The 27,911-nt window shown below is 37.4% G+C and overlaps 1 protein-coding gene across 1 annotated transcript in view; it reads left to right on the top strand.

The window, feature by feature from the left end:
• The first annotated feature begins 1,272 nt into the window (after window positions 1-1,272).
• DDX10 (DEAD-box helicase 10) overlaps window positions 1,273-27,911 on the top strand; it is a 298,208-nt gene continuing 271,569 nt past the window's right edge. Inside the window, exons 1-6 of the mRNA XM_081261964.1 lie at window positions 1,273-1,570; window positions 11,460-11,520; window positions 13,360-13,490; window positions 14,479-14,637; window positions 15,789-15,909; window positions 16,655-16,844. Coding sequence (XP_081118090.1) covers window positions 1,274-1,570; window positions 11,460-11,520; window positions 13,360-13,490; window positions 14,479-14,637; window positions 15,789-15,909; window positions 16,655-16,844 — 959 coding nt within the window. The 5' untranslated portion in view covers window position 1,273. The remainder of the gene's footprint in view (window positions 1,571-11,459; window positions 11,521-13,359; window positions 13,491-14,478; window positions 14,638-15,788; window positions 15,910-16,654; window positions 16,845-27,911) is intronic.

Below are 27,911 nucleotides of genomic sequence, written 5' to 3'. Positions count from 1 at the left end.
TGTAAGTTGAGGCCACACTGCCACTAATAATCAGAGTAAACAATGCTTTCTTGTAAGTTATCAATATTTTAAAAGATAAATTGTCTAGATAAAGTCTATGGTGCTAATCAAAGGTATATACTCGAAAATACCTATGTTTAAATGTATTTTCTCAGTACCAACTTACATGACTTTTCTGTTGTGGACATTCTATATTACAAACCATTTTAGTTGAAAAACATACTTATTCTAAGGAAGAAAATAGAAAATTTTCCCCAATCCTTATAAGTTTATAGCTGGGACAGACCTTAGTAACATAAGACAGATTAATAAAATAAAAACAAACGAGTAAGTGTACAGTGCACCTCACCTGAGAGAAACCTCAGTGAAAAATATGACCCACCTCTGGTGAATGGCAGTGTGGAGGTTTTCCAGTTCACTGCTGATCCTCCCCTCCCCCTTATCTCCTCGGGAGATGGGCATAGGGTTGGGAGTAGTTATCTGGATACATGGGAAATCTGAGGGTTCAAATAGTCTGCATGTGAACTCTGAACCCAATTTTCCAAGTCCCATTGCCTCAACTGGGCTCTCCCATACCATCCAGTGTACATCTCTGGAGGCTCTAGGTAAATGTGTCCAAACCCCCAATTCATAGAAAACCAACTCACTTAAATGGCCAGATTGCAAATACTGTCTCTATTATTTCTTTACTTTTGGTTATCATTTAGTTTTAAAATTAGCATTTTCAGGCAAATTCAATTAGACGTTCAGTTCCGACGATGCCGCAGCTGGAGTCTGAAGGGTGTGAGGAAAGGGAAAAACCAAAGGGGTTATGACTATGAAATATACATTTTTAGCCTACGGAGGTGCACTGCAGTAGACGGAAATCAGAAGTCATTGGCTAGCTATTGAAATATTTCGGATCCCTGGATCGAAATATGCAAAACAAGGAATACGATTATAATCCACAGATTGTACGTGTGTACTGCGCTTGGCAAAGCTGAACACTGAGCAAACGCCAGACAGCCCTTAAATGTTAATTAGCAAAACAAAAAAAAAGTAATGTGAAATCACCGGAGCGACAGAAACCAGCGCGCATGCGTCTTTTTAAAGAGCCGGCGTGCGACTGGGGAACGCTAAACCCGCCTTTTTCCTCAGACCCTACCAACCGGGTTTCCTGAGGACGGCTCCTCCCTGCGGAAGCCGAACCACCAATCATCGCCCGCTTCTCCCAGGCGGTCATTGGCGAGTGCCCCGGCTCCAAAAGCTCGGGGTCGGGCTTACGGATTCGCGCATGCGCCTCGGTGCGTCTTCCCCACGCTGGTTCTGTGAACTCTGCCGCACCTGCACCTGGTCTTTAGGGATCTCGTGTTTGATCTCTGTCCAGACTGTAGCCGCCGCCACGATGGGCAAAACTGCTGACTCTCTGAGTCAGGGAACCCGATCCGACCCGGTGCGGAGCTTCAATCGCTGGAAGAAAAAACACAGCCATAGGCAGAACCAAAAGAAGCAGTTGAGGAAGCAGCTGAAGAAGCCCGAGTGGCAGGTCGAACGTGAAGGCATCAGCCGCCTTATACAGAACTATGAGAAGGTGAGGCCGGTGTCGGGGGGCGGCACGAGCCGGCCCCTGACCCGCATGGGGCCAGCCCGCAGCCCGCGTGTCACTGCGGCGATGGGCTGGAGGGGGAGGCGGCGGGTCTGTCACTTGGGACCCGGCCTGGGGATTGTACCGTTAGTCCACTAGGCTGGAGAAGGAAGTGGGGTAGGAAGTGTCGGGGGTCCTCTTGAGGCCTCGTCGGTGGTCTGCTGGGTGCCACAACCTGGGACTCTCTCTCTTCTGCTCATCACTCTGTTCTTGAAAAAAATGCTGGAAATGCTGTGGTACTTAAGGTTAGGGAGACTAATGCTGTGATAGTTACAATAATATTCGTAGTAATAAAACTGATGACAACGGAAGCAACAACACAGACCTTTTTAAGTACTCTCCATCATGTGTTGTACATGAATTCTTTGACTTGATCTCAAGTATGGTTCTTAATATTCCCATCATACAGGTGAAGAAAATGGAGACTCAGATTAAGAAATTTATTCCAAGCTCACACACCTACAGATGATGTAGAATTGGAACCTAGATCTCTTTCTGTTTCGAAGCCTTTGCTTTTAACCATTAAACCAGACCACACCCCTCAATATCATCCATCCTCTCTTCTGTGCCCATCTCATGTTCATCTGCTTCGCATTCCCACTCAAGAATTGGTGTAGAAAATTTGGACTGTTGATCTGTTTCTGCTACCTGTCATCCCTACATTGTCCCTGATGTTCCCAGATAAGTATCCCTGGGATAGTCAGTCCTTTGACCTGCTGACCTCTTTTCCTTCCTCTGGCTCTTTAGGAATGACAGTTGCTCTCCTCCTTACCCTTGAGTCCTCATAAATATGTTGGCCTTCTCCCACCCTACTCTGTCAGTGACTGCCCCTATTTTAGTTTAGTGTTACCAGGGATTTAACAGGTGGAACATTCCTGATTTTAAAGTCATTATTTGTCATGCTGGTATAGCCTTCCTTTAAATGATCCTGAGATCAATAGTAAGGTTAAGTAGAGCTTAGAGTTTGTTTCCTTGGGTTTTGGAGTTAAGCTGATGATTTGACCCAGGCTCTTGCTCACTCATATGTGACTTTGAGCTTCCCTTTTCTTGTCTTTAAAGGCATCATAATATTACTTTATAAGTTGTGGAGAATAAGAAAATGCATAAAAAGCATTCTGCACAATGCCTGCCACATAGAAATATTAATATATCAGCTGTTATATTATTATTGCTACTGTTACATACACAATACTTCAATAAGCCATTATAAAGTAAGTTACTTTTGGAATTTGTTTTGGACTGTGACTAGAATTGCTTAGAGAGTATAGCTTTAGCCCTAGCTTGACTCATTTCTGTCTAGAGCACTTCTGAGTTCACATCCTTATTTCTGATTGTGCTGGATGTCTTTACTTAATTGTATCATAGGACATCTTAAATGCCAGTAGCCATTATCTTTTCTGTCATACCTTAGCATTCACTCCTAAATTCATAGCCCTGTGTATTAATTTTCTATTGCTATTGTAAGAATTTATTACAAACTTGGTGACTTAAACCAAAGGAAATTTATTCTTTCATGTTTCTGGAGGCCAGAAATCAGTTTCACTTGGCCAAAATCAGGGTATCAGCAGGGCTGTGCTTCCTCTAGAGGCTCTACGGTCTCTTCTAGGTTCTGTGGCTGCTGCTATGGTTCCTTGGCTTGTGGCTGCATAACTCCAATCTCTGCCTCCATGAATACGTTGCCTTCTTCTGTTCTGTGTCAGATCTACCCACCCACCCACCTTCCTTCCTTCCTTCCTTCCTTCCTTCCTTCTTCTTTTTTCTTTTTCTTCTTTTTTTTTTTAAAATAAGGACACTTTCTATTATACTTTTGGCCCACTCATATAATTCACGATAATCTCATTTTAAGATTTTAATCACATTTGTAAAGTTCTTTTTGCCATAAAATGTAACATTTACAGGTTTTAGGTAGGGCTTAGGGCATGGACATGTTTAGGAATCTTTTTCTATCCTAGTACATCTTAGTTCTACCATGTAAACAGACCACTGAGCTAGAAATGGAGGAGCAATCAATGGTACTTTTCTCTTACCTGCTGTTCTGCCAGTTACACTGGTGATCTTTCACTGCTTGTTTCTTGAATGCTTTTCCATTTCTACTGTAAAGCCCTAATTCAGGCTGCATCATCTGTTGCCTGGATTACCATAGTAGCTATTGCTTACAACAGGAGTTGGCAGTCTTTTTGTGTAAATTATAGTAAATGTTTCCAGCTATGTAGGTCAGAAGGGCAGAACTGAGTAGTAACACAAAAGCTGCCATAGAAATACTGAACAAATGGGTATTGTGTTTTGTATACTTTGATTATTGAAAAAGATGACTAATGGGATTTGGCTCTTGTGTCTTATAGTTCTTGAATGTATCTTCTGTAGTGCTGCTAAAAAGTTTCTTTCCAAGAGGAAAATCTAATCATTTCTCTCTTTCTCTCTCTCTTTTTTAAATCATAGTTCTTTATCAGTAACAGAGCATCACAAAATAGGAGTCTTTCTTTTTCAGTAATGCAATAAATCCTGGCATAGTAGCTTTCATCTGTAATCCAGCGACTTTGGAGGCTGAGACACGAGGATCACAAATTTGAGTCCAGCCTGGTGAACTCAGAAATACTTTGTCTTAAACAACAACAACAACAACAACAAAGCATATGAAGAAAATAAATCACTTAAATTGTCCTTTTTTTTTAAATTTAAAAAATTTTTTATTTGTAGATGGACATAATACCTTTATTTTATTTTTATGTGATGCTGAGGATCAAACCCATTGCCTCACATGTGTGAGGCAAGCCCTGTACCACTGAGCCACAACCCCAGCCCCAAACTACTGTCTTTTTGAGGTTTCTACAAGCCTTAGTTCCTCATCTGTAAAACAGATAAATGCATACGTGCTGGAGTTGTTATAAGGTAAATGTGTATACCTGCTTATCCCAGCGTGTACCATAGGAGAATAACCATACATTCAAATATAATCCTTCCTTGGCTCACAGGCTTACAGTTGCTTTCAGGAAAATTGTCCGATACCTTAATATGTTGATGTATTCTAGTATGTGAAAGCATGTTATTTGTGGTTAGGTAAAGCTAGTTTAAATCTCAGTTCAAGTTCTCAACATCTCAAGTTGCAATTTCCTCATGTAGTGAACAGATTATTAACTACTGAGAGGGTTGTAAGGCTCAAATGAGATGACATACATAAATCAAGTGATACGTAGTGGGTATACGTGAAGGAACAACTTGCAGTTTTATGAATTGACTATGTTCCTTGATGCTTCTTGTCCTGGTATTTGATGTTTCCATTGCTTGCCTTAAGCATATCCATCCCTCCACCCTAGCACTTGGCCTTCAAGATTTAGCTTAAATCTTGTTTCATGACCTCCCTTTTTTTTTAAATTTAAAAAATTTAAAAAATTCCCTTTTTTAAAAATTTTTTTAGGTGTGCAACTGTGTATAGCATTTTGTTACATTATTATAGCATTTATCACTGGGTTGTGATGATTGGCTTCCTTAACTTCTTTGTAAACTCTGATTAGGTCAGAGACCATTGATAAGCACAATGTTCCTTGACTTACTACAATGAGGCAATTTCTTGATAAACCAATTGTAAGTTGAAAATATCATGTCCAAAATATGTTTAATAAGCCTAACCTATTGAATGTCATGGCTTAGCAATACGGCACGTTATGGATTGTCCACTGCTTACCTTCTTTATATCTTGGGGCTAACTGGCAGCTGTGGTTTGCTACTGCTGCCCAGCATTCCGAGAGTATTGTATTGGGAGAAGATCAAAATTCAAAATTTGAAATACAGTTTCTATGGAGTATGTATCTTTTTAATACCATTATAGAAATCAAAACCATTAAAAGTTAATGACTGTTTCTGCTCATCTTTGCTCTCTTCAGAGACTGGTAGCACAGTGCTTGTCCTTGAGAAGAAGCTTAGTCAGTGTTTGATATTGCTTGATGTGTAATACCAAACCTTTTCCCCCTGTCTTTGGGGTAGTTAGCAACATTGGTTCATTCTTTTTGATCACTTGTTTTAAAAATAATTACTAACATTTTTCAAATTTTATGCATGTTGACTTGATGTATCCTTATAACCACCACCCTAAGAAATTCTTTGCATTATACAGCTGAGGAAACCTTAAGTTATGGCAAGACTAATAGATAGTAAATGACTACTACCCTAGGTAGTTTCTGACACTGAAGTTCCAAACCACTATACTTTATTGTGTTGCATTTGTTAAATGGATGTTTAAATCCCAGTCTTTTTACTGAGTTGAAGGAGCAGCTTTTTAATCTCCCTCAGCATTGTAGCATTGTTCCATTTTTTTTTTTAATTTTAGAAACATTTTCTTAAGATTTGGTCAAGAAATGAATGCATTGTGAAATCATTTGCCAGGACTAGCAATACTGTAACACAATCATTTGAACAGTAGATTTGCTATTCTCCAGGTAACCAAGAGACAGACCCTTATTATTTTGCTCTTCAGGTGGTAGCATTTGTGTGTAAAACTTATTACAGAGCCATGGTATACAGCTAGTACTCAGTAGTCTTGCGAAGATATACTGAGCAATTTGATTCAGAAACATTTTAAAACAATTTGACAGATGTTTATTGAAGCTTACATAAATATTCATGGAAAAAATGCATGTCTGGGTCCTTAGGGAACTGTGCAGGGCAGTGGGTGGGGGGACTGATAAATTTTGATGAATGTTAACAATAATAGTAAATATGTATAAAATATTATAATAGCAAATAGGAAATATGTAACTCAGGGCTGTGCAGTTAGAAAATGGTGTAATTAGAGGAAGAAAGACTTAGGTCAAAGTTATTCTATACATCACTCCTCTGGCCAGATGAGTTAGGAAAGAACATTTCCTCTGGGCATGCTACCTTCTTCCTGATGCTTGCAGCTGCAGGCCTGGCTTAAAGAGCTGAATGTGGGCTGGATTTCATCCTCTGCACCTAAGCCTTCCCATATGCCTCTGCTGTGCACAGGCTCTCCAGTGGTTTGTGGCGGCTTAGGGTGGAGCTTCTTCTTTAATGAGTTAAATTAACTGGAAGATGGAAGTTATTGGCAAGGATCCTCTGGGAAGAGGGACCAGCCTGAGGAAACACAAGGTGATATGAAAACACACGGTTTTCTTGAGGGAGGAAATACTCCTTGGGATGTTGTATGTGTTTCTGAACTGGCTTCAAATGGGGTTGGGCAAGAGGGTTGGAGGTGGATTATGAAGGACTGTGGAGACTGTGGTAGGCAGAATAATGCCTCCTCCTAATCCCTAGAACCTGTGATTGTATTAGATGGTAAGGGGTAATGAAGATAGCTAATCAGCAAACTTTAGGGTGCGTATTCAGGTGAGCCTAATGTATCCTTACCTGTGCAAGAGGAAAAGGGAGGTAGAAGATTCAGAGTCACGTGATGTCAGGAAGTCTTGACTCCAGTCTGTTGTTGTCTTTCAATTGGGAGGCAGGGACTGCTGGGCCTGTTCACAGTCCCAGCCACTGCCAAGGCTGAGGGAGGAAGATTGCTTGAGGCCAGGAATTTCAGGCCAGTCTGTGCAATATATATATATTGAGATCCTGTCTCAAATAAATGAAATGGAAAACAAAGGGGTCATACATAGCTAAGGAAAATGCTGGAAAAAGTAAGGAGATGAACTCTTGCCTAAAGTCCCCAGATAGAATGTAGCTCTACCAATACCTTGAATTCAGCTAAGTGAAACCCATTTGGACCTCTGACCTCCAGAACTGTAAGGTAGCAAATTTTTGTTGCTTTAAGACATAGTATGATAATCTGTACAGCAACAAGAGGAAATTTATATGGAGGCCATGCTCATAGATTTTTCATCTGGAAGCAGTTGGGCAGGATATATCCAAGCTGTAAAGGATTTGTAGCCCAAAAGACCAGGTAGGAGCCCATCAGCGTAGTCCAGTGTTGTGTCCACTGAGAAGCAGATGCCAAGATGGGATTGTGTGAGTTGGAGATTTATTGGGAGGAAATATTTGTGAAATATGAAGGAGAAGGAAGAGGGAGTAGGTAGAAAGAATCAGAGTGAAGCACAATCTAAGACAGTTTTGGCCAAGTTGTTGGAGAGTCCTCATTCCAAAATTGACTGTTGACCATGTAAAATTCCGAAGGAAGCCATGTTTTAGGATTGAGCTTCTGCATTGGGCCCAACAGACCAATACAGAGTTTAACCATAAGAAGGTTTAGCTGGTTGCAGAAGACCCTGTAGTCAGTTACCTGATGAGGCTATACACAGTGAACAAGTTAAGCTGTAACTAATTGACTGATTGACTAGGCTATAGAGCCAATTAAGTTATTTTGTATGTCTTGAGCTGTTTTCATGTGAAGGCTGACTGATCACATTGTTGATTGGAATTCTGAGAACTTCTCTGGCTCTGAGAGCTGCCCAAATCACAATTTCTTTTTGTTCTGCTCAAAGAAACTACTGAATTTGGTCTAACAAATTTTCCTTTTAACACCGTTTACAGGAATCCTTTGGCCTGTAGGAATGGGCCTGTAGTTGTATAGTAGCACCCCCTCATCTACATAGGATTCATTTCAAGATTGCCAGTGGCTGCTCTTCTGAAACTGGATGGCTCTAAACCCTAAATGTGCTATGATTTTTCCTATACATAAATTATAATACAGTTTAATTTATAGATTAGGCACAGTTAGAGATTAACAACAACACAGCAGAATAATTATAACTGTATACTGTAGTAAAAATAATATAAAACTTAGGAATTATTTATTCCTGGAGCTTCAGGGTAATATATATTGGACTGTGGTTAAGCAGAACTGTAGTTCTACTATTGCGGAGCTCAATGACTGACTGGGAGCAGCCCAGGGGAAGAACAACTTTTTCAGTGTTGTTGTATTAGAGGGATACAGCGCTGGCAACCAGCTATGCACCCTGAAGCAGGAGATTTGAGGCTGTATTTCTAAGGCTGTTATATAGGGGTGTGTGGAAGAGGGTGTGTATTGGACTGATACAGATCTGGAGACTGAGGTTTACTCACAAATACTGAGTTATTTGTTTTAGTTCAGGAATTGTTTTCTGTATTTCTGACTGACACAAACTCAACATGAGGTTCATTTGGGCTTTTATGATCAGCTGTACTACCTAGAGTCCTGTTTTTTAATCAAAATTTGGTCTGGTGTAATTGGAGGCAAGTTGTTTATCTTCTCTTGAAGATTGTTGTAAGTAGAACATTTATCCTTTTTACTGTAGGCATTATTCACTTTTTTGAGAAGTAGATGTTAGAGTATAAGAAGGTGATTAAGTGGTACCCACCCTAAAATCCCCTCTGTTCCCTTCAGCTTTTCTACCTGTGTGGAAGTACTTAATAAGGACCATCTCTAAACTTTCTGTTTTCTGAATTCGGAAGAATGATACAGATTTTAGAGGGAGTGTGAGGGTTATACAGATAGGAATTGATTTTTTTTTTTTTTTAAATTTGGTACTGGGGATTGGACTCTGGGGCACTCAGCCACTGATCCACATCCCTAGCCCTATTTTCTATTTTATTTAGAGACAGGGTCTCACTGAGTTGTTTAGCGTCTCACAGTTGCTGAGGCTGCCTTTGAACTCATGGTCCTCCTGCTCAGCCTCCTGAGTTGCTGGGATTATAGGCGAGTGGGATTACACTGTGCCTGGCTGGAATTGACTTTTGTTGTTTGTTTCTAAGGGATGAAGGGATGGGGTAAGGGTATGATGCCCTTTTTGGCAACTGCAAATTGAACCCAGAGATGCTTTGCTACTGAGCTACATCTCCAGCCCTTTTCATTCATTTATTGAGACAGGATCCCACTAAATTGTTAAGGCTGGCCTTGAAGTTGTTATCCTCTTGCTTCAGCCTCCTGAGTCGCTCAGCAAGATGGTTGTTTTCTGCTGTGATTTCAGGTATCTTTGGAATATAACTGAGAATCTTCCAGTTGGCAAACTTTTCTGTGAAGGTCACATAGTCAATATTAGGCTGTGTGGGTCAAACAATCAACTGTATAGACGGTGTGTAACTGACTAGCTGTATCTGTGTTACTGTAAAATTTTATTTACAAAACCAAGGATTTGATCTGTAGGACATAGTTTGCTGACTCCTGTTCTAGTGTATCAGCAGAATCAAAATTTCCTTTTCTCTGGTAAACTCTTTAAAGAATGTGGCCCAGGGTTGGGGATGTAGCACAGTAGAGTGCTTGCATGGTATGTGCAAAGCTCTGGGTTCAGTCCTCAGTGCTTCTTTAAAAAATAAAAATAAATAAAGAACATGGTGCATCTCTATTGCAGTGGTTGACCCTGGAGCTCTAGAACAGTTATGTTCTTCTCAAACTCCCCTGTAGAAGGTTAACAGATGTTAGGAAGATGTGCCCTACTTTGATAGCTCACCTTGCCTTGGCTGAATCTTTGGACCCATATTGTAAAGTGCATTCTTCCGTTCCCTGTGAAAATAGTTTGTTAGCTTATGATACCACAAGTGCAAGAGAGGGACACATCATCTTAATTAATGTCTTGTCGGGAAGATTATTTTACAAATGAAATTCCTTGCTGGGACAACATGTCATTGGAATAAACAATTCTTGAATGCTGATTCTACCTCTTCTCCATTGACAATCTGGAATGATTTGTAGGGATTAAGACAATGTTTTAATATTTTGTTTTTAGTATGGGAGGGCAGAGAATAATCCTGCCTGGGCCATGTTTAAGAATTGTGGGAAAGATATTGTATAGATTATAAAATGAAATACAGTTGGCATGCCTTTAGTGCCTAGAGTGTAATTTAAGAAAATGAAACTTACAAATGCAGTTTTTCTCTTTTGTGAGTCATGAATAATTTGGCAGCATATTCACAGATCTGAGCAGTAGTTCTTGCATTCAGCATCTGTAATAAAATAATTCTCCTGAGTATCTAACATGAAATAAAGGAAATTTGATTTATGCTAACGAAGAACAGTCATAATGAACATTTGAATTATGTAAAGTTAAAAGGCAAAATGTTATTGTGTCTTCAAAATATGACCCAAGACATTTCTGGTTATTTTGAAATAACAGCCCTCCATCATATACCCTAAAATGACTAGTTGGGTTGGTTTCATATGCCTGATTTATGGTTAAAATATTGAGAGTTTTGTGCTATTGAGGTGTTTCTCCAGGTAATGTAAATCTTTAACATGTGCAAATAGAACTAGTCTCACCAGAGTCTATAGTTTGTAGTCATTTTACCTCTTATTTCTTAAACTGATAAGCTTTGAAAGATGACTGAAAATAAATTTTCCTTCCACAGTTGATGCTGTGATGATTGTCTTAATATTTGGAAGTTAAAGATGTTCAAGGTATAGGTAATGTGGTGGCTTTGTGTGTGTGTGTGTGTGTGTGTGTGTGTGTGTGTGTGTATGTAGAAGGGGGTACTCAGAATTGAGCCCCGTATTGCTTTACCACTGAGCTATATCCCCAGTCCTTTTTATTTATTTTTTTAAATTTTGAGACAGGGTCTTGATTATTTGCCCAGGCTGATGTCAAACTTGTGATCTTCCTTCTTCAGCATTCCAGGTGGCTGGTATTTTAGGCATGGACCACTATGCTTTGTTGTCATGTATTTTAAGTGGATTTTTTTTGGGGGGAGGGTCAGTTGGGATAGTTCCAAATTCTAATTTTCAATTCATGACACCTTCCTCAAAATATTTCAATAGTAATGCTTGGTTTTATTTAGAAATGATGGTTGAATTCAGTCCTTCAGTATCAAGGATGAGTTAGGCAGCACAATGTAGAGAAAAAGTGATTTAATTAGGAAACATAAATTGTTCAGTAGATTGCATTATCTGACATTTTCTTTATCTTTTTTCCCCCAGATAAATGTAAATGAAATTACAAGATTTTCAGATTTCCCCTTGTCTAAAAAAACATTGAAAGGTAGGTATGTCGTAATCTTGGAACATGTTATTTTATTTTTTAAGGGAGATGATTTAAAGAGAGGTTAACCTGAAAAATCTTATTCCATAAACAATTTTGATATTATAAAAACCTAGGCAAATAATGATTTTTAATAATTTGTCACTTTTTAATCTTTCTGAACTGGCTAAAAAACCATTGATTAAAAAGATGGGCTGGGGATGTGGCTCAAGCAGTAGCACACTCGCCTGGCATGCGTGTGGCCCGGGTTCGATCCTCAGCACCATATACAAACAAAGATGTTGTGTCCGCCGAGAACTAAAAAATAAATATTAAAAAAAATTCTCTCTCTCTCTCTTTTTTTTTTTAAAGAGAAAAAGATGCCAGGAGCCTCTAAATAATGGAACTGTGTTTGTTAATATAAGCAGGAGAACAAAGATGTGACACTTTGTATTAGTTTTCTAGGGATGTCATAACAAAATATCAATTGGGGGCTTTAAGTAACAGAAATTAATTTTATTGCATTTTGAAGGCAAGATGTGCAAGATCAAGGTGCTGGCAGGCTTGGTTTCTTCTCAGAGCCATGAGGGAAGATTCTCTTCCAGGCTTTTCTCTTTGCCTTGCAGGTGTCCTCCTCCTTGTTGCCTCTTTTTTTTTTTTTTTGACAAAAATTGTATAGATATGTATATTGTGCAACATGGTATTTCCAAAACACACACATACATTGTAGAATAGCCACAAATCAAACTAATTAACATGCATTACCTCACATGCTAATACTTTTCTTTGTAATAAGGCTACTTAAAAATCTGTCAGCAGTTTTCAAGTATATTAGCTATAGTCATTGTGATGTACAGTAGATTTTTTTGTTGTTGTTGGGGGGATTGAACTTGGGGGCATTCAACCACTTAGCCACATCCCCAGCTCTCTTTTGTATTTATTTAGAGACAGGGTCTCACTGAGTTTCTTAGTGCCTTGCCATTGCTGAGGCTGGCCTTGAACTCAAGATCCTCCTGCCTCAGCCTCCTGAGCTGCTGGGATTACAGGCATGCACCACCATGCCTGGCTGTACAACAAATCTCTTGAACTTATTCAATCTAAACTAGAAATTTTTGTAGTCTTTGAGCAAAATTGTCTCCAATCCCTAACTTTTGCTAACATTATTCTACTTTCTACTTTTAAGAGTTTGGCTTTTTTGGAGTTCACATGTAGGTTAGATCATGTAGCATTTGTCTTTTTGTACCTGACTTATTGGATTTAATATAATTCTCTCAAGGTTCATCAGTGTTATCACTGATGATAGGATTTCCTTTTAATGCTGGATAATCTGTTTTATATGTATACTGCATTTTCTTTATCCACTCATGCACAGGTTTATTCCATACTTTTACTATTGTGGACAGTGTGCTACCATGAACATGAGAGTGTAGATACCTCAGCATCCTGATATCATATACTTGGCATGTAACCCTAGGGGTGGGATCACTGGGTTATATGGTATTGTGCTGCATCTTCACATGGTTGTCCCTATGTGCACCTGCACCCTTCGTGTATTTGTTCAAATTTCTGCTTATAAAGACATCAGTCTTGTTGGATTGGAATCTGCTCTTAGTTAACTTAAAGCCTTCTCACCAAATGCACATTCTGAGGTATTGAGGATTAGGGCTTTAGCATAGGAACCTCTGAGGTGGGAAGATACAGTTGAAATTGTAACACCATTGTACAGGAATTTTCTGAAGTCCTGTTTTTTTTTTTTTTTTTTTTTTGGTGGTACTGGGGATTGAACCCAGGGCAAGCACTGTATCAACTGAGCTATATCCCCAGTCCACTGAATTACTGTTTTTCTATCCACAATTCCAGGTTTGCAAGAAGCCCAGTACCGCTTGGTAACTGAGATACAGAAGCAGACCATAGGGTTGGCTTTGCAAGGTAAAGATGTACTTGGAGCTGCCAAAACTGGATCTGGCAAGACTTTGGCTTTTCTTGTTCCAGTAAGTACATCTATAATGAGTCAGATCCTCAGTTATATAGTTTTATAATATTTTGTGCTGAATGGAAATAATTATATAAAGATATGTGTTCATGTTGGGTTTCCTTGGCTAGAATGCAAGCTTTTTCAGATAGGAGCCATATCTGTCCTCTTTTCCACCATATTCCCCAACTCAATGGCAGGCACTAAGTAACTTATTGAATGAATGAATTACTATATCTTGATAAGCTAGTATGTTCTTGAAGGGGCAGGATATTTCATGTGTAGTAGGACTGGTGGAGAAAACTATTTCTGTTTTCACCTCAGAAAGCCTGCCAGTAACATTTATACTTGCCACCTGTTTAGGATAAGGCTGAAATATGTTCACTTCAAGGAGTGGGCATTTGTTGAGAATTTTCTGGAACATTGATAGCTATCCTTTATAGTAGAACAGTAGAGTTGCTTATATCTGTTATGTAGTTAGTCTTTTGATTTGAGTACTGCGAGAGAATTGGCTTTGAGAAATCACAATTTTTGTTCCAAGTTCTAAAAAACCATTTTTCTCTTTTAAATTCTGGTGTTGTGTGTGTGTGTGTGTGTGTGTGTGTGTGTGTGTGTGTGTGTGTGTTTTAAATAGCACTATTTTTCTACAATTAGAATCCAGTCACTTTATAACTATAGCTATAGAGATAAGAGTTTACTATTATTATTTTCATAAATCTATTTCAGTGGACTGTGGTTTGACTTTTTTGATAACCAGTCACCTGATAGCATGACTCTGGCATCAGATGAGCTGCTATTGGTCGTCTTTTCTTATCTGTCTGAATTGGGGGTGGATGCTTCTGGTAGATGGAAGAAAAATAGTCTCTTTCAGATTGGGTAAAACCTGGGAGTAGTATGCGTTGTGCCTGGAAGTTGCCTTCAATTTGGAGTGGCAAGGCTGAGAGCCAGATCAAAAAAGCTGACTTTTTAAAAGACTTATTGAACATGAATTTACTGTTGTCTTCAAGGTGTTGGAAGCCTTATACCGTCTGCAGTGGACCTCAACTGATGGGCTGGGTGTTCTGATAATATCACCTACACGAGAACTGGCATATCAGACCTTTGAGGTTCTCCGAAAAGTAGGAAAGAACCATGACTTCTCAGCTGGTCTCATCATTGGTGGAAAGGTTTGTCTTTTTGTCCTTGTCCTTCCTTCCCTGCCTTTAGTAACTTATGTGGGAGCACTGTGGCAGTTGATAGGGAGGAACTGGCTTCCTATCTCTTAGGTAGCTATGAAACCTTTGTAAAAAATAAGATTGACATTGATATGCTATGTCAGATTTTGGTCAAATTTCATGAGTTTTTCTTGGTGTGGTTGCTGTCATCTAGAGTGATTGTCAATTTTGCAGGTTCAGAAGTCCATTTTTGTCAGGATATCTGAATTGATAAGGCTCTGAGACAGATTTATAGACTAATTAGAGTAAATTTATTGCTGTACATTGGAAAGATAACATTTCAGTGTTTGACCCTAGTACCTTTACTTAGAGGTTCAGATAATTTAGAACATTGCTATATCAACAATAGAAAAAGGAAGATAGAGTGTTTTGAGGAATGTTAATTTTGGGTTGTGGTTGAACCTGCTTTTGTTCTACCTTGTAGTACATCTGGAATGCTTTGTCCCCCCCTCCCGCCCCCGCTGGGGTTTCCTTCAGACTATGGGCATAAATACTTCATGAATTTCTGTGTAAACATACATACAAGAACAAAGAATTCTACCACAAACCCTTGTTTATTCTTGTACTTGTCACACAGCACTAACAATGTTCTCTGGCTTTTGTCTCAACGATAGAAACTCTTAATATGTAAAGCTCAACCCTTTTTCAGTCCAAAAAGCACAGGCAATGGTGGAGAGAGCTTCTTCAGTGCTCATGGATCCTGACTTAAAGAATGGGAGTAATTCCAGTTTTTAAACTAGTTCCAGCAGACTTAATAGGAAATCAAGTCTTGGAGCATTCAATTGATAGTTTTTCTTGGCCTCAAAATCCTGGGTATGATTAAAAATCTAGAAGAACTCTGAGCTTCCTAGATAGTTTTTCTTGGCCTTAAAATCCTGGGTATGATTAAGAATCTAGAAGAACTCTGAGCTTTCTAGGTCTTCATTAAAGATGTTTATTACGTCATAAATGTGAATGTACTACAGAAATGGAAGGGAGTAGTTACATTTATTTCTGAGAGTATTTAAGCTGCTATGAAGAAATACCATGTGGATGGCTTTTGTAGTATTAGTACACAGGCTGCTTTAAGACGTAGTGTAATCAAAAGAAACAACTATTTTCAGGATCTGAAACATGAAGCTGAGAGGATCAACAACATAAATATACTCGTTTGCACACCAGGTCGGCTTCTGCAACACATGGATGAAACAATATGTTTTCATGCCACCAATCTCCAAATGTTAGGTGAGTCTCATGAATTTCTAAAGAGAAAAAGCTTACTTTGGAGAGAGCTCTCATAAATTTTAATGATAGAATTGTTCTATTGGATAAATGTGATTAAAACCTGAGAAAAAACTTGCAATTTTTCTAGCATTTAGACTCTCAACCCAGAGAGCACAAGCTAGGCCTTTTTTTTGAAAGAAAGTATTATATGTACTTTTACATATGAAATTAGATGCTTTAGTATTAGGCACTACTAACAATGTTTTAGTTTAGGTAACACCCACTTCTCCTAACTTGAAATGTCATATTGTCATGTTTTGTTCTGTGGTGCTGGGGATCAAATCCAGGACTTTGCTCATACTACCAAGTGTTCTATCATTGAGCTTCATCCCCAACCCTCAAATTGTCATTTTTAAAATGAACTTTCTTTTTTACGTGGTCTTTTTACCTAATATGTATTTTAATAAACCTTTTACTTTTGAATACTTCTGGACTTAAATAAAAGTCTTGGTGATAGTAAGAGTTCCTATGTCTTTCACCTAGTTCCCCTGGTGTTAATCTTTTAGGTAACTATGATACCTTTGTAAAAAATAAGATTGACATTGGTATGCTGTGTCAGATTTTGGTCAAATTTCATGAGTTTTTCTACTAATGTTTCTTTTTCTGTTTTGGGATCTAGTCTACAGTACTCCATTGTTTAGGATACTACATTGCATTTAATGTTTATTTTAAATATTATAGCTTAACTTGCATGTTCCTTTTTTAGTTCTTGATGAAGCAGACAGAATATTGGATATGGGCTTTGCTGATACTATGAATGCTATTATTGAAAATCTTCCCAAGAAACGTCAGACTTTACTTTTCTCAGCAACACAAACTAAATCTGTAAAGGACCTTGCACGCTTGAGCTTGAAAAACCCTGAGTATGTATGGGTTCATGAAAAAGCAAAATACAGGTATGGACTCCTGGATTTAATCAAAATAACTAGTGTTCTTTTTAGTTTAAGAATTTGATATTTTGTTTATTGTTGTTATTATTATTTTTTTGGTATTGGGGATTTAACCCAAGAGTGCTTTGCCACTGAGCTATATCCTGAACCCTTTGTTAATGTTTTATTTTGAAATGGGGTCTTGCCAAGTTACTTAGGGTTTTGCTAAGTTGCAGAGGCTTTCTTTGAAGTTGAGATGCTTCTACTTTAACTTCCCGAGTCACTAGGATGACAGGCATGTGCCACTGTGCCTGGCAGGGATTTGGTATTTTAAATTTATATTTTCTAGGAATAAAATACTTTGTTACTAGATGTGCAAATCTTAGTTAGTATATTGGTTAAAGTTACTCAAAATCTGGATGTATCTTTAAATGTGAGAATGCTCTAATGAAGCATTTCCCAAATGTGGACTAGGGAACAAATAGTTTTCTATAAGATGTTAACAGGTATTTTACCATTCACCAACTTTCTTCCTCCCCACTTCCATAGATGAGGGGAGTGTGAGTGAGTTTCTAGATACATAAATAATACTTGTGTGTCAAAGGGAAATAGTTTTATTCACTGCAGGACTTCTCAGAACATTTGAATGTTTTCATGGACTTGTGACTCTACAAAAGAGAAAGTGGTAAAGTGTGCTATAGCTACCAAAATTATTTGGGTGTAGAATCATTCTCTTCAGCAGTATTATGCAGGACTGATGTGCTATAGAACACATTTTATCAAATTCACCAAATATTCTTTCTGTTTAAAATTATTCTAGCAACTGTTACTTTGCCTTGTCTTCCTAAAAATTAGAGAATAAAGTATAAGTGTTTCTGATATGCAAATGGTTTGGAGAAATGCTTTTAAATTGTATTTTGATATGACAACTAGAATGGATATGCATGTCTTATGAATCATTGTAGACTATGGACATAATTGACTCCCTAAAGAAATACTTTCCAGTGAATGTTGGATTCTGTGTTGAAGATATCAGTATGGATTCAACTCCACCATTATTTGTATTTTAAAATTTTAATTTCTTCTATGATAATGTTAGTCTAAAAAAATAGTGTTGGTAAATGAATTGGGTTATCCTGTTTGAAAGTCCTTAAATTCCAGAAATATGGATATTTATGTCCATGTTGACCTTATTGAAAATGTCTATGATTAAAAGATATTCTGAGACCAGACTTAATGATATCAGGTGATCTTAATGGGTAAACTTTGGAGAATCTGAATATTGGTGGTGTTGGCTACCGAAAACTTGAAAATTGGAATAACAGATATCTGAGATGTAGTTTCTTCCTTGGCTTACTGTTGGGGACACCTTGTTCTTTTTTGTGCTGAGATGACTATTATAATTTTTGTTACTACTAACTCGATATTGTAAAGCCTAATAGTGGAGATTATTCAGTTTGAATGAATATGTCAGATTTACTTATCTTTGTCTATCTCAGTTTCTGTAGATAATGGTGATTTGTAAATCAGAAAGTTTTAGAAAAACTTGAATTCAAAGACTTCCATTGTGTATTACGAATTATTTTGAAACATAGTTCTAGCACTTGTAAAAATGTGACTGTCAGAAAAGTTTAGAAGACAGATGAGTAGCAGCATGATTTATACAACTCTTGGTTATATGACAATAATTGCAAGACAGTGATATTCCAAATTGTGGAAGCGCTATAATAAGTAGATGCTGCTGGGAATTTTTGTCTAATGACATTATTTTCCCCCTTTAATAATATCAGTTTGGTTAATATACCATGAAAGATTATCATCAAGAATTATTTTAAGGCATAAGGCATCATACAATGTTGACTCAAATTGTGAAGGACCTGAAGAAAATTTAAGAAGTTTAGGTTTCTGAAGTTATATGTCAGAATATATTTAGGGAAAAGTTATACCAGTATTTCTTTATATTGCTATATGTGGACAAGTGGTGTTTCTAATGATTTTATTTTTAAGAGAATGTAGTTTGACTGACTACAGGCTATAGCAGTTTTCTTTTTCTAATGACTGTAAGTTGAATTTTTTGATAAGTGAAGAAAAATTTTGAATTTGAGATATCCATTCTGATATTGTTACTAGGTACATACAAATTTAGTATTACATTTGCTGTTAACGTGAAACATTATTATAAAATGTTACTTTGTGTCTTTACCTATACTTTGGTTTAGTTTGCTATTAGCCAAACTTTCTTTTGGTTAGTATTTTTTTTTTTTTGGCGGGGGGCGGTGGGCGGTGGGCGGTGAGTACTGGAGATTGAACTCAGGGCCACTTAGCCACTGAGCTACATCCCAGCCGTATTTTGTATTTTATTTAGAGACAGGATCTCACTGAGTTTCTTATTGCCTTGCTTTTGCTGAGGCTGGCTTTGAACTTGTGATCTTCCTTCCTCACCCTCCTGAGCTGAGATTACAGCTCTGTGCCACTTCGCCCGGCTTGATTAGTGTTTTAGTTGTGAATCTTTTATCATCTTTTTTACTTTTTTTATGCCTGTAAATGTATACATTTTTCTCTGTAAGTAGCATATTGTTTTTAAGTTCTTCAAAATTATTGTGTGTATGTGTATAATTTATATATATATATATAAAATATAATTTTTTTTTTTTGTACTTGGGATTGTACGCAGGGGCATTTTACCACTGAGCTGCATCCCCCAGTCCTTTTAAAAATTTTTTTTTATTTTGAGAAGGATCTTCTTAAGTTGCTGAGGCTGGTGTTGAACTTGTGATACTCCTGCCTTGACCTCTTGAGTTGCTTGGATTACAGGGGTGTGTCACAGAGCCTGGCTCCACAATATTTCAAACCCCCAAAGCCATAGTTACTACTGTTCAAAACATCACTATTTATTTTACTTACCCCAATAGTCTTTTTGCATTGTCATGTTTCTCTTTGATGCTTTTTCTGAGTTTCTTTGTAGTATGTGTTTGTTAGTGAAAACTTCTTTATTTCATCTTCATTTTTTTGATGGCCATCTTGGCAGTTTTTTCTCTTCAGAAATAGCTTTCTATTGTACACTAGTATTCTTAAAGTAATCAGACAGTTCTTTTTCCTTTGAAGGTAGTTTTTTTCCTTGTAAGGTTTTGTAAAGCAAAATAATGAATGTGATGTGTTACCCTACCCTCTCAGAAGGCAGGCATCCTAAAGGTAGGTTACCTTGATATGCTCTGGCCTGGCAATTAGACTTTGGGGCTCTTCTGTTTCTTGTTGACCCTCTCTGACTTAGAAGGTATAGCCTTTCTCTGAGTCTAAACAGAAAAACTGGAGTATTTATTTATCTTGGCAAGCTCTGGGCTTTGTAGCATTATGAGACTGCCAAATTTTATTCTCAGCTCTGTAGTTTTTTAATAGTTGCTTTCTGCTTGCCTTCCCTCATATTGCCTTGTGTGTATTCACTTTAGGAGCTGGTATATTCCTCAAGGGTAAATTCTTCTTTTTTTTTTTTCCAATTTATTTACATACATGGAGTATAACTTATTCTAATTAGGATCCATTCTTGTGGTTATACATGATGTGAAGTTACACTGGTTGTGTATTCATATAAAAGGATAGGAAAGTTATGTCTGATTCATTCTACTGTCTTTCCTATTCCTGTCCCTCCATCCCTTTCCTTCATTCCCCTTTGTCTAATCCAATGAACTTCTATTCTTCCTCTCTTTACCCACCCTTGTTGTGGGTTAGCATCCACATATTAGAGAGAACATTTGGTCTTTGTTTGGGACTGCTCAAATTACTAAAATTCATGGTGAAAAAGGAAATATCACCATGGACACCACTGAAATACAGATGATAATCAGAAACTACTTTGAAAGTCTATACTACAATAAAATAAAAAGTAATGAAGAAATCGACAAATTTCTAGAGACACGTGACCTACCCAGATTGAATCAGGAGGACATAGAAAATTTAAGCATCAATTTTGAATGAAATTGAAGATACCATCAAAGCCTACCAACAAAGAAAAGCCTAGGAACAGTTGTCTTCTCAGCCAAGTTCTACGAGACCTTCAAAGAAAAACTTACACCAATACTCCTCAAGTTATTCCATGAAATAGAAAAGGAGAGAACCCTTCCAAATTTATTCTTTGAAGCTAGTATCACCCTGATACCAAAACCATACAAAGATTTATTGTTGCTTGTATTCTTGATGATTGCCATTCTGACTGGATTGAGATGGAATCTCAGTATAGTTTTAATTTTAATTAGAGTTTGTAAATTTGTCATATTCTAAATGTCTTTATTAGCTGGAATACTTTTTATATCAGATAGCTATTATATATGAACTGCGATTAGCTGAGGTACAGTTGTTACTGGAAAGAGAAGAGCAGGGTATATGCTTTATTCTCTCGAATAGCTCTTAGACAACTGAGTTAATTCCCCAGCATTTTTTGAAGGTGACCACTTTTTTTTTTTTTTTAAGATGAACTCAGAACTTAATGTTTAATGATGTCTCAATGATGTGTTAATATGTAACATTTAATATAATGTAATATTTAAACATTTTTTTCATCCTTCTCACAATAGAAACAACATTCAACATTTTCCCTTGATGTCCCAAACTTCATGTTGTGCTTCAGGTATGAAGTGTCCCCCCAAAACTTCTGTTAATGCAGGAATATCCAGAGGCAAAATGATTAGATTATGAGAGCTATAACCTAATCAGTCCATCCTACTTTGAGGGAACTAACAGGGTGGTAACTTTAGGCAGATGGGGCATGAATGAAGGAGGTGGGTCACTGGGGGTGTGCCCTGAAAGGGTTGTTCTTCCTGTCTCCATCCCCCTGCCATAAGGGAGAGACAGCTTTCCTCTGCCTCTACCATCCCCCATAATGTGTTGCCTCAGCTTAGATTCAGAGCAGTGGAGTTGGCTGTCTGTGGACTGAGATCTCTGAAACTCTGAGCTACAGATAAACTTTTCCTTCTCTTAAGTTGTTGTTGTATTTTGGTCACAGTGACACTAAGGCTGACTAAAACACTTGACTAAAAGGAGATGTTTCAAGTTGTTTCCTGTGTCCTTAAGACACATCTTGGTAGTCTTTGGACTCTGCCTTGTGGTGTTCTGGGTGCACCATACATGTTTTCAGTTATTAAATCCTTTTAGCAGAATATGGTATTTAAGTATTATAGTCTAATTGTTAGTGCGATGGCCACTGTTTAGGTTTCTTGTTGGATAGACTTTTTAAAGAGCAAGCATATCATGAATTTATACTGATGCTTATAAATCAAATTTAGGATTATAGGATTTTTACTCAGCCTCATTTTTGGTATGTATCTCTTTTGTGCCAACCATCTTTGTTCCTAGAGATTTGTACTTGTTCTGTCAATCAGTATTTTTTTTTTTTTTAAGAGAGAGAGAGAGAGACAAGAGAGAATTTTTAAATATTTATTTTTCAGTTTTCGGTGGACACAACGTCTTTATTTTATTTTATGTGGTGCTGAGGATTGAACCCAGCGCCCCACGCATGCCAGGCGAGTGTGTTACTGCTTGAGCCACATCCCCAGCCCCTCAATCAGTATTTTTAAAATATTTTTCAAATTCTAATTACTTACACATGAGAGTAGAATGCATTTTGACATATCGTACATATATGGAGTATAACTTCTCATTTGTCTGGTTGTGCATGATATAGACTAATACAGTTATATAGTCATATATGCACATATGATAATATCTGATTCATTCTATTATTATTCCTACCCCCATGTCCCCCTCCTTTCCCTTCACTCCCCTTTGTCTAGTCCAAAATACCTCTCCCTGACCCCCAATTGTGAATTACCGTCTGCATGTCAGAGAAAACATTCGGCCTTTGGTTCTTTGGGATTGGCTTATTTCGCTTAGCATGATATTCTCCAGTTCCATCTGTTTACGGCAAATGCCATAATTTCATTCTTTCAGGCTGAGTAATATTCCATTGTGTGTTTGTGTGTGTGGGGGTGTGTATCACAGTTCCTTTATGCATTCATCTATTGAAGGGCACCTAGGTTGGTTCCATAGTTTAGCTGTTGTGAATTGAGCTGCTATAAATATTGACATGGCTGCGTTACTGTAGTATGCTGATTTTAAGTATTTTGGATATAAACTTAGGAGTGGGATGACTGGGTTATATGGTGCTTCCATTCCAAGTTTTCTGAGGAATCTCCATACTGCTTTCCAGAATGGTTGTACCAATTTGCAGGCCCCCAGCAATGTATGAGTTTACCTTTTCCCCTACATCCTTGCTGACATCTATTGTTGATGTATTCTTGATGATTGCCATTCTGACTGGGTTGAGATGGAATCTCAGTGTTGTTTTAATTTGCATTTCTCTAATTACTAGTGATGATGAACAGTTTTTCATATATTTGTTGATTGATTGTATTTCTTCTTCTGTGAAGTACCTGTTCAGGTCCTTTGCCCATTTATTCATTGGGTTATTATTTTTTAATTTTTTTTGGTGTTAAGTTTTTTGAGTTTTTTATATGTCCTAGAGATTAATACTCTATCTGAGGTATGTGTGGTAAAGATTTTCTCCCATTCTGTAGGCTCTCTCTCCATGTTCTTGATTGTTTTCTTTGCTGTGAAGAAGCTTTTGGTTTAATTCTATCCCATTTATTGATTCTTGATTTTACTTCTTGAGCTTTAGGAGTCTTGTCAAGGAAATTAGTTCTTAAGCCACATAGTGGAGATTTGGACCTAATTTTTCTTCTTTTAGGCACAGGGTCTCTGTTCTAGTGCCTAAGTCTTTGATCCACTTTGAGTTGATTTTTCTGCAGGTTGAGAGAAACAGGTTTAATTTCATTTTGCTACATATGGATTTCCAGTTTTCCCTACACCATTTGTTGAAGAGGCTGTCTTTTGTCCAGTGTATGATTTTGGCATTTTTGTCTAGTATGAGATAACTGTATTTAGGTGGGTTGGTCTGTGTCTTCTATTCTGTACCACTGGTCTGTGTATCTGTTTTGGTGCCATTTTTGTTACTAAGGCTTTGTAATATAATTTAAGGTCTGGTTTGGTGATGTCTCTTGCTTCATTTTTCTTGCAAAGGATTGTTTTGGCTAATCTGGGTCTCTTATTTTTCAAATGAATTTCATGATTGCTTTTTCTAGTTCTAATAAGAATGTCATTAGGATTTTTTTTTTTATGAGGAAATCACATTTGTATCATTTATTTAGTGGGTCAGTCTGGTTGATTATCTTTTTTATTACTATTAAAATCCTTTATCAGAGGAAAATTGTATTACACTAGAATCAAAATGACTTTTCTTCTAGACTATAATGAACCAGAAGACTTTCTTTTTTTTTTCACTTAAAAAGACATTTATTTATTTTTTTAATTTTATTTTTTTTATTGGTTGTTCACAACATTACAAAGCTCTTGACGTATCATATTTCATACATTAGATTGAAGTGGGTTATGAACTCCCAATTTTACCCCAAATGCAGATTGCAGAATCACGTCGGTTACACATCCACATTTTTACATACTGCCATATTAGTGACTGTTGTATTCTGCTACCTTTCCTATCCCCTACTATCCCCCCTCCCCTCCCCTCCCCTCACATCTTCTCTCTCTACCCCATCTACTGTAATTCATTTCTCTCCTTGTTAATTTTCCCATTCCCCTCACAACCTCTTATATGTAATTTTGTATAGCAATGAGGGTCTCCCTTCATTTCCATGCAATTTCCCTTTTCTCTCTCTTTCCCTCCCATCTCATGTCTCTGTTTAAAGTTAATCTTTTCTTCCTGCTCTTCCTCCCTACTCTGTTCATAGTTGCTCTCATTATATCAAAGAAGACATTTGGTATTTGTTTTTTAGGGATTGGCTAGCTTCACTAAGCATAATCTGCTCTAGTGCCATCCATTTCCCTGCAAATTCTATGATTTTGTCATTTTTTATTGCTGCATAGTACTCCATTGTGTATAGATGCCACATTTTTTTTATCCATTCATCTATTGAAGGGCATCTGGGTTGGTTCCACAGTCTAGCTATTGTGAATTGTGCTGCTATGAACATCGATGTGGCAGTATCCCTGTAGCATGCTCTTTTAAGGTCTTCAGGGAATAGTCCGAGAACGGCAATAGCAGGGTCAAATGGTGGTTCCATTCCCTGCTTTCCCAGGAATCTCTGTACTGCTTTCCAATTTGCAGTCCCACCAACAATGTACAAGTGTACCCTTTTCTCCACATCCTCGACAGCACTTGTTGTTGTTTGAGTTCATAGTGGCTGCCAATCTTACTGGAGTGAGATGGTATCTTAGGGTGGATTTGATTTGCATTTCTCTGACTGCTAGAGATGGAGAGCATTTTTTCATGTACTTGTTGATTGATTGTATGTCCTCCTCTGAGAAGTGTCTGTTCAGGTCCTTGGCCCATTTGTTGATTGGGTTATTTGTTATCTTATTGTCTAATTTTTTGAGTTCTTTGTATACTCTGGATATTAGGGCTCTATCTGAAGTGTGAGGAGTAAAGATTTTTTCCCAGGATGTAGGCTCCCTATCTACCTCTCTTATTGTTTCTTTTGCTGGGAAAAAACTTTTTAGTTTGAGTAAGTCCCATTTGTTGATTCTAGTTATTAACTCTTGTGCTATGGGTGTCCTATTAAGGAATTTGGAGCCCGACCCCACAATATGTAGATCGGAGCCAACTTTTTCTTCTATCAGACGCAGAGTCTCTGATTTGATATCAAGCTCCTTGATCCATTTTGAGTTAACTTTTGTGCATGGCGAGAGAAAGGGATTCAGTTTCATTTTGTTGCATATGGATTTCCAGTTTTCCCAACACCATGTGTTGAAGATGCTATCCTTCCTCCATTGCATGCTTTTAGCCCCTTTATCAAATATAAGATAGTTGTAACTTTGTGGATTAGTCTCTGTGTCCTCTATTCTATACCATTGGTCCACCCACCTGTTTTGGTACCAGTACCATGCTGTTTTTGTCACTGTTGCTCTGTAATATAGTTTGAAATCTGGTATCGCTATACCGCTTGATTAGCACTTCCTGCTTAGAATTGCTTTTGCTATTCTGGGTCTTTTATTTTTCCATATGAATTTCATGATTGCTTTATCTATTTCTACAAGAAATGCCATTGGGATTTTGATTCGTATTGCATTAAACCTATGGAGAACTTTTGGTAATATCGCCATTTTGATAATGTTAGTTCTGCCTATCCATGAACAGGGTATATTTTTCCATCTTCTAAGATCTTCTTCTACTTCTCTCTTTAGGGTTCTGTAGTTTTCATTGTATAAATCTTTCACCTCTTTTGTTAGGTTGATTCCCAAGTATTTTATTTTTTTTGAGGATATTGTGAATGGAGTGTTTTTCCTCATTTCCGTTTCAGAAGTTTTGTCGCTGACATACAGAAATGCCTTTGATTTATGCGTGTTGATTTTATATCCTGCCACTTTGCTGAATTCATTTATTAGCTCTAATAGTTTCTTTGTAGATCCTTTTGGGTCTTCTAGGTATAGACTCATGTCGTCCGCAAATAGTGATAATTTAAGTTCTTCTTTTCCTATTTTTATGCCTTTAATTTCTTTTGTCTAATTGCTCTGGCTAGTATTTCAAGGACTAAATTAAATAGAAGTGATGAGAGAGGGCATCCCTGTCTTGTTCCAGATTTTAGAGGGAATGCCTTCAACTTTTGTCCATTCAGAATGATGCTAGCCTGAGGCTTAGCATAGATAGCTTTTACAATGTCAAGGTAAGTTCCTGTTATCCCTAGTTTTTCTAATGTTTTGAACATAAAGGGATGCTGTACTTTGTCGAATGCTTTCTCTGCGTCTATCGAGCTGATCATATGGTTCTTATCTTTAAGTCTATTGATGTGGTGAATAACATTTATTGATTTCCGTATGTTGAACCATCCTTGCATCCCAGGGATGAATCCTACTTGATCATGGTGCACAATTTTTTTGATGTGTTTTTGTATCCGATTCGCCAGAATTTTATTGAGGATTTTTGCATCTAGGTTCATTAGAGATATTGGTCTGTAGTTTTCTTTCTTTGAGGTGTCTTTGTCTGGTTTCGGAATCAGGGTGATGTTGGCTTCATAGAATGAATTTGGAAGAGCTCCCTCTTTTTCTATTTCCTGAAATAACTTGAAAAGTATTGGTATTAATTCTTCTTTAAAGGTTTTGTAAAACTCCGCTGTATACCCATCCGGTCCTGGGCTTTTCTTGGTTGGTAGTGTTTTGATGGCTTCTTATATTTCCTCCATTGATATTGGTCTGTTCAAATTGTGTGTATCCTCCTGACTCAGTCTGGGCAAATCATATGACTTAAGAAATTTATCGATGTCTTCACTATCCTCTATTTTATTGGAATATAGGTTTTCAAAATAATTTCTAATTGTCTTCTGTATTTCTGTAGCATCTGTTGTGATATTGCCTTTTTCATCCCGTATGTTGGTAATTTGAGTTCTCTCTCTTCTTCTCTTCGTTAGCATGGCTAAAGGTCTGTCGATCTTATTTATTTTTTCGAAGAACCAAGTTTTAGTTTTGTTAATTTTTTCAATAGTTTCTTTTGTTTCAATTTCATTGTTTTCCGCTCTGATTTTAATTATTTCTTGCCTTCTGCTACATTTGCTGTTGTTTTGCTGTTCCTTTTCTAGGGCTTTGAGATGAAGTGTGAGCTCATTTATTTGTTGGTTTTTTCTTTTTTTGAGGAATGACCACCAGGCGATGAATTTTCCTCTTAAAACTGCTTTCATTGTGTCCCATGGATTCCGATATGTTGTGTCTGTATTTTCATTTAGCTCTAAGAATTTTTTGATTTCCTCCTTCATCATTCAGTAACATATTGTTCATTGTCCATGTGATGTAGGATTTTTCCTTCCTTCTTTTATCATTGATTTCCAGTTTCATTCTATTATGTTCAGATAAAATGCATGTTATTATCTCCACCCCTTTATATTTACAGAGGGTTGCCCTATGGCATAATATATGGTCTATTTTTGAGAAGGATCCATGTGCTGCTGAGAAAAAAGTATATCCATTTGATGATGGTTGATGTATTCTATATATGTCAGTTCTAAGTCTAGGTTATTGATTGTGGTATTGAGTTCTATA

This window comes from Spermophilus citellus (assembly GCF_964194105.1).
Source record: "Spermophilus citellus genome assembly, chromosome: 2".
Classification (NCBI taxonomy): domain Eukaryota; kingdom Metazoa; phylum Chordata; class Mammalia; order Rodentia; family Sciuridae; genus Spermophilus; species Spermophilus citellus.
The sequence above is the reverse complement of the archived record's forward strand: the minus strand, read 5'-3'. Positions and strand labels throughout refer to the sequence as shown.